The following is a 16,514-nucleotide window of genomic DNA, read 5'->3' on the forward strand; positions in this document are numbered from 1 at the left end:
GCCTCCAGAGTAGCTGGGACTACAGGCTCCCGCCACCACACTCGGCTAATTTTTGTATTTTTAGTAGAGACGGGGTTTCACCACGTTGGCCAGGCTGGTCTCGAACTCCTGACCTCGTGATCCGCCCACCTCAGCCTCCCAAAGTGCTGGGCGTGAGCCACCACACCTGGCTTAGAGGCACTACTTTAAAAAAAAAAAAAAAAAAAAAGAGTTGAATAGGCCAGGCACAGTGGCTCACACCTGTAATCCCAGCACTTTGGGAGGCTGAGGTGGGCAGATCACAAGGTCAGAAGTTCGAGATTAGCCTGGCCAACGTGGTGAAACCCTGTCTCTATTAAAAATACAAAAATTAGCCGGGCATGGTGGCGCATGTCTGTAATCCTAGCTACTAATGGTGCTGAGGCAGGCGGATCACTTGGACCCGGGAGGAGGAGGTTTCATTGAGCCGCGATCGTTCCACTGCACTCCAACCTGGGCAACACAGCTAGACTCCTTCTCAAAAAAAAAAAAAAAAGAATTGGATAACAGGATTGTTATATTTGTGCAGTACTTTACAATTTACAAAATACTTCGACAAACATTAGGGGAGTCAACTACTTTTAACACATTGAAATGTAGTTTCTGCTGTTTTCCTGTTTCTTTTTTTTTTTTTCGAGACAGGGTCTCTCTGTTGCCCAGGCTGGAGTGCAGTGGTGCAATCTCTTGGCTCACTGTACTGAATCTCTGCCTCTCAGGTTCAAGGTATTCTCCTGCCTCAGCCTCCCAGGTAGCTGGAATTATAGGCACTCACCTCTACGCCTGGCTAATTATTGTATTTTTAGTAGAGACAGGATTTTACCATGTGGCCAGGCTGGTCTCGAACTTCTAACCTCAAGTGATCTGCCTGCCTTGGCCTCCCAAAGTGCTGGGATTACAGGCCTGAGCCACCTCCCCTGGCTCGGATTTTCCTGTTTCTAATAACATGCTTATTGCTTTCTCTTGATTTATCAGTTTTACAAATAATCTATTCAATTTTATTATGATAAATAAAGATTTTGCTCCTTTATTGCACCCACTCTTCCCTAGGTCTTTCTAACTTAGTTATGTCACAATTTTTTACTAAGATAGAATTCAGAATTTATGGGAGGCTGAGGCAAGAGAATCACTTGAACTTCAGAAGTGGAGGTTGCAGTGAGCCAAGATCGTGCCCTTGCACTCCAGCTTGGGTGACGAGTGAGACTCCATCTCAAAAAAAAAAAAAAAAAAGACCAAATTTAGTCTATATGCTATTAAGACTGTAATGATAACTCTCTGCTGAGCCAAGGAGAATCGTTTCTTTTCTTGAACAACTTTTATTTTACATAGTTAGTAACTGCCTCATTTTATTCCTCCCTCCCTCCCTCCCTCCCTTCTGCCTTTCCCTCCTTCCTTCCCTCTCTCCCTTCCTTCCTTCTCTCCTTCTCTCCTTCCCTCCTTCCTTACTTTTTTGAGACGGGGTCTCACTCTGTTGCCCAAATGGGACTACAGGCACATCCCACCATGATAGCTAACTTTTTGTATTTTTTGTGGAGACAGGGTTTCACCATGTTGCCCAGGCTGGTCTCAAACTCCCAGACTCAAGCAATCTACGCAGCTCAGCCTTCCAAATTGCTGGGATTACAGGCATGAGCCACTGCACCCAACCAACTTTGTTTTCTTTATACCTGTGACTAAGCTGTTCCATATCTTTAAGGATGGCATACAATTTTTTCACATGCTTAAATTTAGTGGGCTAGGGCCAAGCATGGTTTCTCATGCATGTGAGAGTGAGACCCTGTCTCAACAAACAAACAAACAAACAAACAAAAACACTGTTCTGCTAACCTATGTTGCATTTTTGTCTTAAAGTCATCTCTCCTGGAGCCCTCTACCCTACTGTTCCAGTGCAGGCTGTTTTCTCAAGCCTGGAAGCTGCAAGATGTAGGGGCCAAGGGAAAATTTTCCCTTTGCCCTCTGTAGGTTTGCTGAAAAATTAACTCATAAAAAGGCAGATTAAGAGGAGAAAAGACACAACAAATTTATTTAACGCATACGTGAGAACCTTCAGAACGAAGACTCAAAGATACAGGGGTAATTGTCCATTTTTATGTTTAGGTTCAACAAAGTATGGACAGCTATGGAGAAATATGATTGAACAAAAAGGATATGATCTAATGTTAATAGACTGGGAAACCCAGCAAGGCCTGTCGGTCTAGATTCGTCTTGGCTCTCATAGCATGTATTTCTTCTTTCCTGGTATGCAGCAGGACCCTCTCTAGAATGGGTATCTATGACCTACTGTCAAATAAGGTGGGTCAGATCATTTTTTATGGCCCTTTTTTACATACAGAGGCAAAGTTTTATATATATGTGTGTGTGTATGTGTATATGTGTATATATATATGTATATGTATATATACAAGTACATACATTTTTTGAGATAGAGTCTCTGTTGCCCAGGCTGGAGTATAGTGGCTCCATCATAGCTCACTTCAGCCTTGAACTCCTGGGCTCAAGAGATCCTCCTGTCCCAGCCTCCCAAGTAGCTGGACTACTTGGGACTGTAGGTGCATACTACCACACCTGGCTAATTTTTGTTTGTTTTTTGTTTTTGAGATGGAATCTTGCTCTGTTGCCGAGGCTGGAGTGCAGTGGCACCATCTTGGCTCACTGCAGCCTCCGTCTCCTGGGTTCCAGCGATTCTCCTGCCTCAGCCTTCCCAGTAGCTGGGATTATAGGTGCCCACCACCATGCCCGGCTAATTTTTGCATTTTTAGTAGAGACAGGGTTTCACCATGTTGGCCAGGCTGGTCTTGAACTCCCAACCTCAGGTGATCCGCCTGCCCTGGCCTCCGAAAGTGCTGGGATTACAGGCATGGGCCACCGTGCCCGGCCGATTTTTTTTTTTTTTTTTGGGAGACAGAGTCTTGCTATGTCGCCCAGGCTGGGGTGCAGTGGCGTGATCTTGGCTCACTGCACCTCCGCCTCCCTGGTTCAAGCAATTCTCCTGCCTCAGCCTCCCGAGTAGCTGGGACTACAAGTGCGTGCCACCACGCCTGGCTAATTTTTTTTGTATTTTAGTAGAGATGGGGTTTCACCGTGTTGCCCAGGCTGGTCTCAAACTCCTGAGCTCAGGCAATCCGCCTGCCTCGGCCTCCCAGAGTGCTAGGGTTACAGGCATGAGCTACTGTACCCTACCTTTCTTAATTTTTAATAGAGACAAGGTCTTGCTATATTGCCCAGGCTGGTCTTGAACTCCTGAGCTCAAGTGATCCTCCTTCCTTGGCCTCCCAAAGTGCTGAGATTACAGGTGTGAGCCACCGCACCTGCCCTAGAGTAATATTTTTAGGGTTTTTTTGTTTTGTTTTGTTTTGTTTTTGAGACGAAGTGTTGCTCTTTTGCCCAGGCTGGAGTGTAATGGCATGATCTTGGCTTACTGCAGCCTCCGCCTCCTGGTTTCAAGCGATTCTCCCGTCTCAGGCTCCCAAGTAGCTTGGATTACAGGAGTGTGCTGCCACACCCGGCTAATGTTTATATTTTTGATAGAGACAGAGTTTCACCATGTTGGCCAGGCTGGTGTCGAACTCCTGACCTCAGGTGATCCACCCGCCTCGGCCTCTCAAAGTGCTAGGATTACAGGTGTGAGCTGCCTTACCTGGCCTATTTTTAGGTTTTATGGCTGGCTTTAGGGAAACTGGGTTCTGGTTTCTCTGATCGCCTTCAGGGAGAACAATTCTAGTTTCTATGGCTAGCTTCAGGAAATAATGGGACCAAGAGACAGCAGGGCTGAAGGTCAGAGAAAAACTTTTACTTCTGAGGCTGTTTCAGAGGCCTTTGCTTTGGGGCATTATTTTCTGAGTCTTAACAAAGGAAAGAGGGCTAGAAGCTCACAATTCAGTGTGCAGATTTTCATTTTTCAGGCCACTGCTGAACTTCTACCCTCTTCTGTCTAAACATTCTCAACCCCAGAGCCTCTCTGGTTAGATTTATCCAGAGAATACACGATCTGTCCTTAGTGGGAGAGGAATGGGGGAGGATTACTTTGGGGGTTACATCTCCTCATGTAAACCTTCAGCCTATCCCCCTGTTTCCAGCTCCTCACTTTTCTTAGTATCTGGCACCTTTAATTCTTTTTTTTTTTTTTTTTTTTTTGAGACGGAGTCTCGCTCTGTCGCCCAGGCTGGAGTGCAGTGGCGCAATCTCGGCTCACTGCAAGCTCCGCCTCCCGGGTTCACGCCATTCTCCTGCCTCAGCCTCCCGAGTAGCTGGGACTACAGGCGCCCGCCACCACGCCCGGCTAATTTTTTTTGTATTTTTAGTAGAGACAGGGTTTCACCGTGTTAGCCAGGATGGTCTCGATCTCCTGACCTCGTGATCCGCCCGCCTCGGCCTCCCAAAGTGCTGGGATTACAGGCTTGAGCCAGCGCACCCGGCCAACCTTTAATTCTTAAACCTTTATTTTTATTCTGTTTTGTTTTGCCTAATCTGCTTTCTTTCTGTCAGTATTTCCCACAGCATTTCTTAACTTTGAATTATTTAAATATTTAATCTTTATCTCTCGTCAGATATCTTCACCATAGTTTATAGTACAGCAGATAATTATTTTCCAAACTTTTATACTGTGTCTATTCAATTTTTATAATTAAAGTAGCAGGGGAAAACATCAGGGGTTCACTTTTTTTAATTTTTTTAATTTATTTTTTTGAGCCAGAGTCTTGCTCTGTCACCTAGGCTGGAGTGCAGTGGCACAATCTCAGCTAACTGCAACCTCTGCCTCCTGAGTTCCAGCGATTCTTGTGCCTCAGCCTCTTGAGTAGCTGGGGCTACAGGTGCACACCACCAGGCCTGGCTAATTTTTGTGGTGTGGTGGCTAATGTCTGTAATTCCAATACTTTGGGAGCCAGACTCTGTCTCAAAAAAAACACATATATATGATATATATCATATATGTCATATATGTCATATATGTCATGTATGATATATCACGTCATATATATGCTATATCATATATGTCATATGTCATGTATGATATATATCACATGTCATATATGATATGTGATATATATCATATAATATATGTAACACCTAACACAATATATATAATATATAATATATCTAAAACAAATATGTATATCTAAAACAAATATATATATGTATATAAAACAAAGGATACAGATAAACTCTTAGATGGAAGAGATATATAGGGCAAGGTATGGAGGAAGGGGTGCACCACCCACCCCCTCCAGGAACCTGCTCAGCTATCCAGAGGCACTGTGAATTTAGGCCTTTTTTTTTTTTTTTTTTTTTGACAGACTCTTAAAAATTAATAAAAGAAAAAAAAGGGGCCCAACATGGTGGTGCATGCCTATAATCCCAGCACTTTGGGAGGCTGAGACGGGTGGATCACTTGTGTCGAAGAATTCAATATCAGCCTTGGCAACATAAGGAGACCCCATCTCCATATTTAAAAAAATTTTTGGCCAGGTGTGGTGGCTCACGCCTGTAATCCCAGGGAGGCCAAGGCAGGCAGATCACCTGAGGTCAGGAGTTCATGACCAGCCTGGTCAACAAGGTGAAATCCCGTCTCTACTAAAAATACAAAATTAGCTGGGTGTGTTGGCGTGCATCTGTAATCCCAGCTACTTGGGAGGCTGAGGCAGGAGAATTGCTCCTAGGAGGTGGAGGTTGCAGTGAGCTGAGATCACGCCATTGCACTCCAGCCTGGGCAACAGATTAAGACTCCATCTCCAAAAAAGAAAAAAGGCCAGATGTGGTGGCTCACGCCTGTAAATCCCAGTACTTTGGGAGGCCTGGGCGAGTGGATCACCAAATCTAGTCCCTACTAAAAATGCAACAAATTACCCGGGGGTGGTGGCAGGCACCTGTAATCCCAGCTACTTGGGAGGCTGAGGTAGGAGAATCACTTGAACCCAGGAGGCAGAGGTTTCGGTGAGCCGAGATTGCACCATTGCACTCCAGCCTGGGCAACAAGAACGAAACTCTGTCTCAAAAAGAAAAAATTTTTTTTAATTAAAAAATAAAAAGAGAGTCTATCTCTATCACCTAGGCCAGAGTGCAGTGGTGCAAACACGGCTCACTGCAACCTGGAGCTCCTAGGCTCAAGTGATCCTCCCACCTCAGCCTCCCGAGTAGCTGGGACCACAGGTGCACCACCATGCTCAGCTGATTTTTAAGTTTTTTGTACAGATGGGGTCTCCATAAGTTTTCCAGGTGGTCTTGAACTCCTGGGTTCAAGAGATCCTCCTAACTTGGCCTCCCAAAGTGCTTACGATTACAGGCGTGAGCCACCTTGCCCAGCCTCCCTTTGGGGTTTTTAATGGAGGCTTCATTATGTAGGCATAAATGATTAAGTCATTGGCCATTCATGATCAACTTAACCTTCAGCCCCTTTCTCCTCCCTGGAGGTTGGGTAGTGGGGATGAAAGTCCCAGCCCTCTAATCATGCATTTGTCTTTCCTGTGACCAGTGCCTGTCCTGAAACTCTGGGAGCATCTCAGAGCCCCCAGGCAACAGTCATCCCATTAATACACAAAAAACACTCTTATCACTCACTTTCAAGATTCTAAGGGTTTTAGGAGTTATATTTCAGGAAATCAGAAGGAAAACCAAATATTTAATTCACAATTAGAATGCCATAGATAAGACTGGTAAAATTTATTTATTTATTTATTTATTTTTTTTTTATTTATTTATTTATTTTTTTTTTGAGACAAAGTCTCACTCTTGTCCTCCAGGCTGGAGTACGATGGCACGATCTCGGCTCATTGCAACCTCCACCTCCAGGGTTCAAGCGATGCTCCTGCCTCGGCCTCCCAAGTAGCTGGGATTACAGGCTCCTGCCACCACACCTGGCTAATTTTTTTTTTTTTTTGCATTTTTAGTAGAGGCGGGGTTTCACCATGTTGGCCAGGCTGGTGTAGAACTCTTGACCTCAGGTGATCCACCCGCCTCAGCCTCCCAAAGTGCTGGGATTACAGGCATGAGCCACGGAGTCCCAGCAGAGACTGGCAACATATTAAAGTTGAAACTGTAACAAGTGAAAGTCTCGGCCATGGTGGCTCAGGCCTGTAATCCCAACACTTTGGGAGGCGGAAGCAGGCAGATCACCTGAGGTCAGTAGTTTGAGATCAGCCTGGCCAACATGGTGAAACCCCGTCTCTACTAATAATACAAAAATGAGCTGGACGTAGTGGTGGGCGCCTGGAATCCCAGCTACTCAGGCGGCTGGGGTAGGAGAATCACTTGAACCCGGGAGGCGGGTGCAGTGAGCCCAGATTGTGCCATTGCACTCCAGCCTGGGCGACAGAGCAAGACTCCATCTCAAAATAAATAAATAAAAGTAGCCAAACATAGTGACATGCACCTGTGGTCCCAGCTACTTGGTAGACTGAGGCCAGAGGATCACCTGAGCATGGGAGGCGGAGGCTGCAGTGAGCGGTGATTGCACCACTACACTCCACTCTAGCCTGGGTGACAGAGCAAGACCCTGTCTTAAAAAAAAAAAAAAAAAAAAGGCCAGGCGCGGTGTCTCATGCCTGTAATCCCAGCACTTTGGGAGGCCAAGGTGGGTGGATCACCTGAGGTCAGGAGTTCGAGACCAGCCTAGCCAACATAGTGAAACCCCATCTCTACTAAAATATACAAAAAAATTAGCCAGATGTGGTGGCAGGCCCCTGTAATCCCAGCTACTCAGGAGGCAAGAGAATCGCTTGAACCTGGGAGGCAGAGGTTGCAGTGAGCCAAGATCACGCCATTGCACTCCAGCCTGGGCAACAGGAGTGAAACTGTCTCAAAAAAAAAAAAAGAAAGGGAAAGTCTCTTTCACCAGCTTGTCCTTTTCTTTCCTTTTGAAAATCGCAGTGATTGTGTCTTACTTTTTTTACTTAAGAACAAATTTTACCTGTTTTCTCCAAGAATCAAGTACCTATCATTGGCCGGGCGTGGTGGCTTATGCCTGTAATCCCAGCACTTTGGGAGGCCGAGACGAGGAGAGGTCAGGAGATCGAGACCATCCTGGCTAACACGGTGAAATCTCATCTCTACTAAAAATACAAAAAAAAAAAAAAAATTAGCAGGGCATGGTGGCGGGTGCCTATAGTCCCAGCTACTCGGGAGGCTGAGGCAGGAGAATGGCGAGAACCCGGGCGGCGGAGATTGCAGTGAGCCGAGATCATGCCACTGCACTTCAGCCTGGGCGACAGGGCGAGACTCCGTCTCAAAAAAAAAAAAAAAAAAGAAAAGAAAATCACAGTGATTGTGTCTTACTTTTTTTACTTAAGAACAAATTATACCTCTTTTCTCTAAGAATCAAGTACCTATCATTTACAAGTGAAGATGTGGTGGGGCGTGGTGGCTCACGCCTATAATCCCAGCATTTTGGAAGGCCGAGGCAGGCAGATTGCTTTAGCCTAGGAGTTTGAAACCAGCCTGGGCAACATGGCAAAGCCTAGTCTCTACAAAAAATACAAAAATCAGCTGGTTGTGGTGGTGGGCACCTGTAATCCAGGTACTTGGGAGGCTGAGGTGGGAGAATCACAAGAGCCTGGGTGGTGGAGGTTGCAGTGAGCCAAGATCACGCCACTGTTATCCAGCCTGGGCGACAGAGCAAGGCCCTGTCTCAAAAAAAATAAAGTTTTGGGAGGCTGATACGGGTGGATCATTTGAGGTCAGGAGTTTGAGACCAACCTGGCCAACATGGTGAAACCCCATCTCTACAAAAAAATTTTAAAAATTGGCCAGGTGCAGTGGCTCATGCCTGTAATCCCAGCACTTTGGGAGGCCAAGGTGGGTAGATCACCTGAGGTCAGGAGTTCGAGACCAGCCTGGCCAATATGGTGAAACCCCTTCTTGCTGGACACGGACGCTCACGCATGTAATCCCAGCACTTTGAGAGGCCAAGGCGGGTGGATCATGAGGTCAAGAGATCGAGACCATCCTGGCCAACATGGTGAAACCCCTTCTGTACTAAAAATAACAAAACTTAGCTGGGTGTGGTGGCGTGCACCTGTCATCCCAGCTACTTGGGAGGCTGAGACAGGAGAATTGCTTGAACGCAGGAGGCAGAGGCTGCAGTGAGCCGAGATCGCACCACTGCATTCCAGCCCGGGTGACAGAGCAAGACTCTGTCTCAAAAAAAAAAAAAAAAAAAAAAGTTAGCTGGGCGTGGTGCCGCATGCCTGTAATCACAGCTATCAGGAGGCCGAGGCAGGAGAATTGCTTGAACTCAGGAGGCAAGGTTGCAGTCAGCCATGATTGTGCCACTGCACTCCAGCCTGGGCAACAGAGCGAAACTTTGTCTCTAAATAAATAAATAAATAAAGTGAAGATGTTAGATATTTTATCACATGTCTTTTTCTCTTCATCCTCAAATTTCTGTTCCTCAGTTCTTTCTTATCCTATGGTATGTGTGTCTGGATGGTCTGTTGTAGGTGGCCACAAATTGCCGAGTTTACTTATTTGACATTTTCCTTCTGGGAAGTCGAGCTTTCAACAATGGACTTCAGATGATATTAGAAGACAAGAGAATTTTGAAGGTAAGTATATAAACCAATTCCTGTGCTATTAAGATTAGCAGCCAGGTTCTAATGACTGTTCCCTTCTGATTCCTTAGGTTATCCATGATTGTCGTTGGCTTTCTGATTGCCTCTCTCATCAGTATGGAATTTTGCTGACTAATGTCTTTGACACACAGGTACATGAAGGGAAGCACTGGATTCAAACCATTGTATACAGCTCCTGTAGATAAAAGGGCTCGTCTGGTCATCTGATGAGTGAAAGTCTTTTAAAAAAATTTTTTTTTTTTTGGTGCTCCATTTCTGCTCACTTTTCATGTAAAATGTTTGTACAATATGTGAGAACATTTGGTGTTCTATAAAAGCACTGCAGTAAAGTTGCTTGAAATTATTTATAAAGATGTTTTCCTCATTTTGCTCCAGAATTTGTCAAATAAAGAAGTAAGATTCAGACGGCATAGCATTCAGAAATTTGAGCAATTTAGGGATCATTCAGAAGGCTGACATGGGAGACATAGCATGAGATGAACAATCACATATCTGCCTTTACCACATATGTAACAATTAAGGCAAGCTGACATCTAGCTTAGGGGTACAGGTCGTCTTGCATATGCCCCCTAAATCTATGTGGGCCCAAAACAGCCTGAAGTGATATAATTCGTCTGTCCTCTAGGGGACCTTAGAGAAATGAGAAATCCCTAGATTCTACTAGCATTATTGTTGTTGTTGTTATTATTTAGAAGTGGAGTCTTACTGTGTTGCCCAGGCTAGTCTCAAACTCTTACTCTCAAGCCATCCTCCTGCCTCAGCCACGCAAGTAAAGGCATGAACCTCTACTGGCTCTTAGAGCTGATCTGGGTTTCTGGGTTGGCTGTGAGAGCAGTAAAACCACTAGTTTCATTATGTTTTCTTCAGGTTCTTCTAGTCTTTTCGGTTTATGACAGTAAAAGGGAAATCTTGATTACACAAGCTTAGAGCCTTTGGAGAGAAATTGAACTAAAAAGTTGGCCAATTATTTTTGAGCAGCAATCTCTAAAAGTTCAATTTTATGTTACTATATTTGGTTCACTTTTTCTGTTTATGTATCTATTTATAATGTATTTGCTGCCATTTGTAGAGATTGCTTTTATGCTTACTCCAAAATCTAACATAATTGCTGTTTGTTTCCTTGAGGCCACTAGGCTTCTTGATTAGATCTTATATGTATTGTCTAATGAAGACCTTGGCATATCTGTTCATGTTTTTCTTTTTAGAGTTACATAGTCCAAGAAGCAGAATTTTCACCAACTTCTTTTTCTATAACACTGTATTAGTTTCTTATTGCTGCTGTAATAAATCACCACAAATTTAGTGGCCTAAAACAATACAAATTTATTATTTTATTGTTTTAGGGTCAGAAGTCTTGAATCATTTTCACTAGGCTAAAGTCAAGGTGTCTTGAAGGGCTGGTTTCTTCTAGAGGCTCTTCTGAAGAGAGAGTTTCCTTGCCTTTTTCAGCTTCTAGCAGCCACTTGTATTCCTTGGCTTGTAGCCCCTTCCTCCATTTTCAAAGTGCATCCCTGTAATCCCTGCCTCCATCATCACATCACCTTCTCCTCTGACTGTGGTAAAATCTCCATCTGCCTTGCTCTTTAAAAAATCACTTTTCAGGCCGGGCACGGTGGCTCATGCCTGTAATCCCAACACTGTGGGAGGCCAAAGTGGGTGGATCACGAGGTCAGGAGATTGAGACCATCCTGACTAACACAGTGAAACCCTGTCTCTACTAAAAATACAAAAAATTAGCCGGGCGTGGTGGTGGCAGACACCTGTAGTCCCAGCTACTCGGGAGGCTGAGGCAGGAGAATGGCACGAACCCGGGAGTCAGAGCTTGCAGTAAGCTGAGATTGCGCCACTGCACTCCAGCCTGGGAGACAGAGCGAGACTCCGTCTCACCAAAAAAAAAAAAAAAAAAAAAATCACTTGTCATTCCATTTAGGGCCTACCTGGGTAACTCAGGATAATCTCATCTCAAAATCCTTAACTTAATCACAGCTGCAAAGTCCCTTTTGCACGTAAGATAACATTCACAGGTTCCTGTGGTTATGAAGTAGTTATCTTTGGGGGCCATTGGCCAGCCTACCACACATAGATAAATAATTTTAATTATTTATTTTATTAGCTTTTCTTACAAAATTTTGTTGGTTACCAGTAGATAATAAAAGTAATTTTTTTTTTTGAGACAAGGTCTAGCTCTGTTGCCCAGGCTGGAGTGCAGTGGCATGATCATAGCTCTCTGCTAGTGTGGCCTCGAAGTCCTGGGCTCAAGCCGTCCTCCCACTTCAGCCTCCCAAGTAGCTGGGACTACAGGCACACACCACCATGCCTGGCTGATTTTTAAATTTTTTTTAAGATATGGGATCTCTCTATGTTGTCCAGGCTGGTCTTGAACTTCCGACCTCAAACAGTCTTCTAGCCTTGGCTTCCCAAATTGCTGGGATTACAGGCGTGAGCCAACATGCCAGGCACATTTTTCCCCCCCAGAAACGGAGTCTCACTATGTTGCCATGCTGGCCTCAAACTCCTGAGCTCAAGAGATCCTGCTGGTTCAGCTCCCAACTAGCTGGGACTATAGGAATGCATTCTCAGCCCACTAAAAATAATTCTTGAATTTTATCTTCCTTTCTTGATTCCCTAAAGGGTAACAGACTAATAAATAACCATAAGGCAGGTAGGTATTGTAACACAAGGAGGAAAAAAAAAACATTAGGTGCAGTGGCTCACGCCCATAATCCCAACACTTTGGGAGGCCGAGACAGGAGGATTGCTTGAGCCCAGGAATTCGAGATCAGCCTGAACAACATAGCGTGACACCGTTCTCTACAAAAAAATTTTGAGAGGCCGGGCGCGGTGGCTCACGCTTCTAATCCTAGCACTTTGGGAGGCCAAGGTGGGTGGATCACGAGGTCAGGAGATCGAGACCACGGTGAAACCCTGTCTCTACTAAAAATACAAAAAATTAGCCGGGCGTGGTGGCGGGCGCTCGTAGTCCCAGCTACTCAGAGAGGCTGAGGCAGGAGAATGGCGTGAACCCGGGAGGCGGAGCTTGCAGTGAGCCGAGATCGCACCACTGCTCTCCAGCCTGGATGACAGAGCGAGACTCCGTCTCAAAAAAAAAAAATTTTAAGAATACTAGCCAGGCATAGTGGGATGTGTCTGTAGTCCTAGCTACTCGAGGCTGAGGCAGGAAGATCCCATGAACTTGGAAGATTGAGGCTGCAGTGAGCCATGATTGTGGCATTGTACTCCAACCTGGGAGATAGAGCAAGACCCTATCTCAAAAAAAAAGAAAAAAAAAAAAATGCCTAGCGCGGTGGTTCACGCCTGTAATCCCAACACTTTGGGAGCCCAAAGCGGGCGGATCATGAGGTCAAGAGATTGAGACTATCCTGGCCAACATGGTGAAACCCTGTCTGTACTAAAAATATGAAAATTAGCCAGGCATGGTGGCATGCACCTGAAATCACAGCTACTCGGGAGGCTGAGGCAGGGTAACTGCTTGAATCTGGGAGGTGGAGGTTGCAATGAGCCAAGATCACACCGTTGCACTCCAGCTCTGGGCGACAGAGGAAGACTCTGTCTCAGGAAAAGAAAAGAAAAAAGAAAGTAGTTAAGGAAACAGTAAAGTTGGGTTGCTGGGTGTGATGGCTTGTGCCTGTAGTCATGGTTACTATGGAGGCTGTAGTGGGAAGATTGCTTGAGCTAAGGAGTTTTGGACTGTAGGGTGCTGTGCTGATTGGGTGCCTGTGCTGAGATTGGCATCAATGTGGTGGCCTCCCAGGAGTGGGGAGAACTACCAGGTTGCCTAAGTGAGGGTGAACGAGCCCAGGTCAGATATGGAACAGGTCAGAACCCCCGTGCTCATCAGTAGTGGAATCCTGCCTGTGAATAGCCACTGCACTCCAGCCTGGACAACATAGCAAGACCCTGTCTCTTAAAAAAAAAAAGTTGAAAATTAGCCAGGCGTGGTAGCCTGCACCTGTAGTCCCAGCTACTCGGGAGGCTGAGGCAGGGGAATTACTTGAACCTGGGAAGTGGAGGTTGCAGTGAGCTGAGATCGTGCCACTGCACTCCAGCCTGGGCAACAGAGCGAGACTCCACCTCAAAAAAAAAAAAAAAAATTGAGCTTTTATTCCGTTTTTTTTTTCTCATTTTTCAGAATAAGTTGGCTGAACAACTTTAAATTTCCTGATGACATGGTCTATCATGTGGGTCCTTGGGGAAAATGTTATTTAGACATTTCTCTAAATATATTTCTGGCATGAGATAGCTCTCTGTATATATTCAACTGGTCTGTTTGTCTTTTTAAAATACCACAGGTAGCAGATGTACTTCAGTTTTCCATGGAAACGGGTGGCTATCTTCCAAACTGCATTACTACTTTGCAGGAGAGTTTAATCAAACACCTTAAAGTAGCCCCTAAATATCTCTCCTTTCTAGAAAAGAGACAAAAACTAATTCAGGTGAGTGTTAAAGGATGTCCTGTATGACATTATTTTCTTTTCAAGTGTTTTCTGAGCAGTATTATCAGCCTATTATGTAGAAAAATGACAGCTGCCATGTAATCATATGAACATTGCCAAAATCTTAACTGTGCCAAATGGGAATGGTTTATATCTGGTCTCAAGTGGATAAAAGCCAGGATCCAGATTTGTTGGTTATCAATTAACAAGCAGTCTTAGGCCGGGCTCGGTGGCTCACGCCTATAATCCCAACACTTTGGGAGGCTGAGGTGGGCGGATCACCTGAGGTCAAGAGTTCAAGACCAGCCTGACTAACATGGTGAAATCTCGCCTCTACTAAAAATACAAAAATTAGCTGGGCATGGTGGCAAGGCGTCTGTAATCTCAGCTACTCGGGAGGCTGAGGCAGGAGAATTGCTTGAACCCAGAGTTGGGAGCAGGGGCGGCGGACATTGTGGTGAGCTGAGATCGTGCCACTACACTCCAGCCTGGGCAACAGAGTGAGACTCCGTCTCAAAAAATAATAAATAAATAAATAAGGACTCTTAAATACATTTTCTAGCTGGGACAAGGGGGAAATTTTTGTGAGAATTTTGATCAAGGCAATGGAAGCAAAATCACCCTAGTTATTTCTCCGAAAGTAAAGTAAATTTTCTTTAGCTTCTGACATCCTTGCATGCAAACTTAGGTCATAATTGTGTTGGCTGCAATTCTGTTCACATAATCACGTTTTCTGCCTCTAGCTTTGAGAAGTCTTGATTGACCAACCTCTACCCCTGTCTTTCTCTGTTACACACACTGTTAATGTAGGAGTATGTGTGCAAGCGTGTGTATGCTCAAAGACTATCAATAGTGTGAAAGTAGAAGGTAATAATAGAAGAAAATGATAGTGTCTTAAATTAAGTAACACTTTAAACGTTCTTTTCTTTTCTTTTTTTTTTTTTTTTTTTTGAGACGGAATCTCGCTCTGTCACCAGGCTGGAGTGCAGTGGCACAATCTCAGCTTACTGCAACCCTGCAAGCTCTGCCTCCCGGGTTCAAGCAATTCTCCTGCCTCAGCCTCCTGAGTATCTGGGACTACAGGCGTGTGCCACCATGCCCAGCTAATTTTTGTATTTTTTTTTTTTTTTTTTTTTTTTTTTTTTTTTTTTTTTTTTTTGAGACGGAGTCTCGCTCTATCACCCAGGCTGGAGTGCAGTGGCGCAATCTCGGCTCACTGCAAGCTCCGCCTCCCGGGTTCACGCCATTCTCCTGCCTCAGCCTCTCCGAGTAGCTGGGACTACAGGCGCCCGCCACCACGCCCGGCTAATTTTTTGTATTTTTAGTAGAGACGGGGTTTCACCGTGGTCTCGATCTCCCGACCTCGTGATCCGCCCGCCTCGGCCTCCCAAAGTGCTGGGATTACAAGCGTGAGCCACCGCGCCCGGCCAATTTTTGTATTTTTAGCAGAGATGGGGTTTCACCATGTTGGCCAGGATGGTCTCGATGTCTTGACCTTGTGATCTGCCTGCCACAGCCTCCCAAAGTGCTGGGATTACAGGCGTGAGCCACTGCGCCCGGCCTTAAACGGTTATTTTCTTTAAAGTCTTGCCTACTATTCAGAGGAAATTGTTTTATTGTCTCCAGGAAAATCCAGAGGTATGGTTCATCCGACCTGTTTCACCCTCTTTACTGAAAATTTTGGCCCTGGAAGCTATCTACCTGTTACCCCTTCGCTTGGCACTCCTAGATGAGATGATGTCTGACCTAACCACCCTGGTGGATGGTTACCTGAACACATATCGTGAAGGGTCTGCAGACCGGCTTGGAGGCACTGAGGTAAGTGCAGCCGTCTGTCTTCAGGACCTCCTTTCTGCCTTCTGAAGGAAGGCACACACAGTGATACCCTTTCTTCATAGCTACAATAGTTTTCACGGGGCCAACTTGGGGATGAATACTCTTGAAGGGGCAACAGCTTGGGCCTGACCCATCCCCTCACCTTTTCATAATGTTAAGTTAGGTATCCAAGAAATACTTCTGTCTAAGAATGGGTAAGTTTAATATTTCCATATTGTTATTTTATTTTATTTGTTTATTTTTTTGAGACGGAGTCTCACTGTGTCACCCAGGCTGGAGTACAATGACGTGATCTCAGCTCACTGAAAACTCTGCCTCCTGGTTCCAGCAATTCTCCTGCCTCAGCCTCCTGAGTAACTGGGATTACAGGCATGTGCCACCACACCTGGCTAATTTTTTGTATTTTTAGTAGAGATGGGGTTTCACCATGTTGGCCAGGCTGGTCTCAAACTCCTGACCTTGTGATCCACCCACCTTGGCCTCCCAAAGTGCTGGGATTACAGGCATGAGCCACCACACTCAGCCTATTTTTATTTTTTGAGATGGAGTCTCGCTCTGTCACTCAGGCTGGAGTGCAGTGGTATGATCTCAGCTCACTGTAGCCTCTGCCTCCTGGGTTCAAGGAATTCTCCTGCCTCAGCCTCCC

At 45.3% G+C, this 16,514-nt stretch overlaps 1 protein-coding gene across 6 annotated transcripts in view; it reads left to right on the forward strand.

Moving 5' to 3' along the window:
• The window catches only part of EXD1 (exonuclease 3'-5' domain containing 1), a 44,285-nt gene that overhangs the window by 20,089 nt on the left and 7,682 nt on the right, over positions 1-16,514 (forward strand). For 5 of the 6 annotated variants that reach the window (XM_058427885.1, XM_032176231.2, XM_058427886.1 and 2 more), the window contains 4 exons: positions 9,447-9,551; positions 9,629-9,709; positions 13,889-14,032; positions 15,659-15,850. In XM_058427885.1, the coding sequence (XP_058283868.1) occupies positions 9,447-9,551; positions 9,629-9,709; positions 13,889-14,032; positions 15,659-15,850 (522 nt within the window). The remainder of the gene's footprint in view (positions 1-9,446; positions 9,552-9,628; positions 9,710-13,888; positions 14,033-15,658; positions 15,851-16,514) is intronic. The other variant, XM_058427887.1, reaches the window with a different exon arrangement.

This window comes from Hylobates moloch, unplaced genomic scaffold (assembly GCF_009828535.3).
Source record: "Hylobates moloch isolate HMO894 unplaced genomic scaffold, HMol_V3 SCAFFOLD_14, whole genome shotgun sequence".
Lineage (NCBI taxonomy): Eukaryota > Metazoa > Chordata > Mammalia > Primates > Hylobatidae > Hylobates > Hylobates moloch.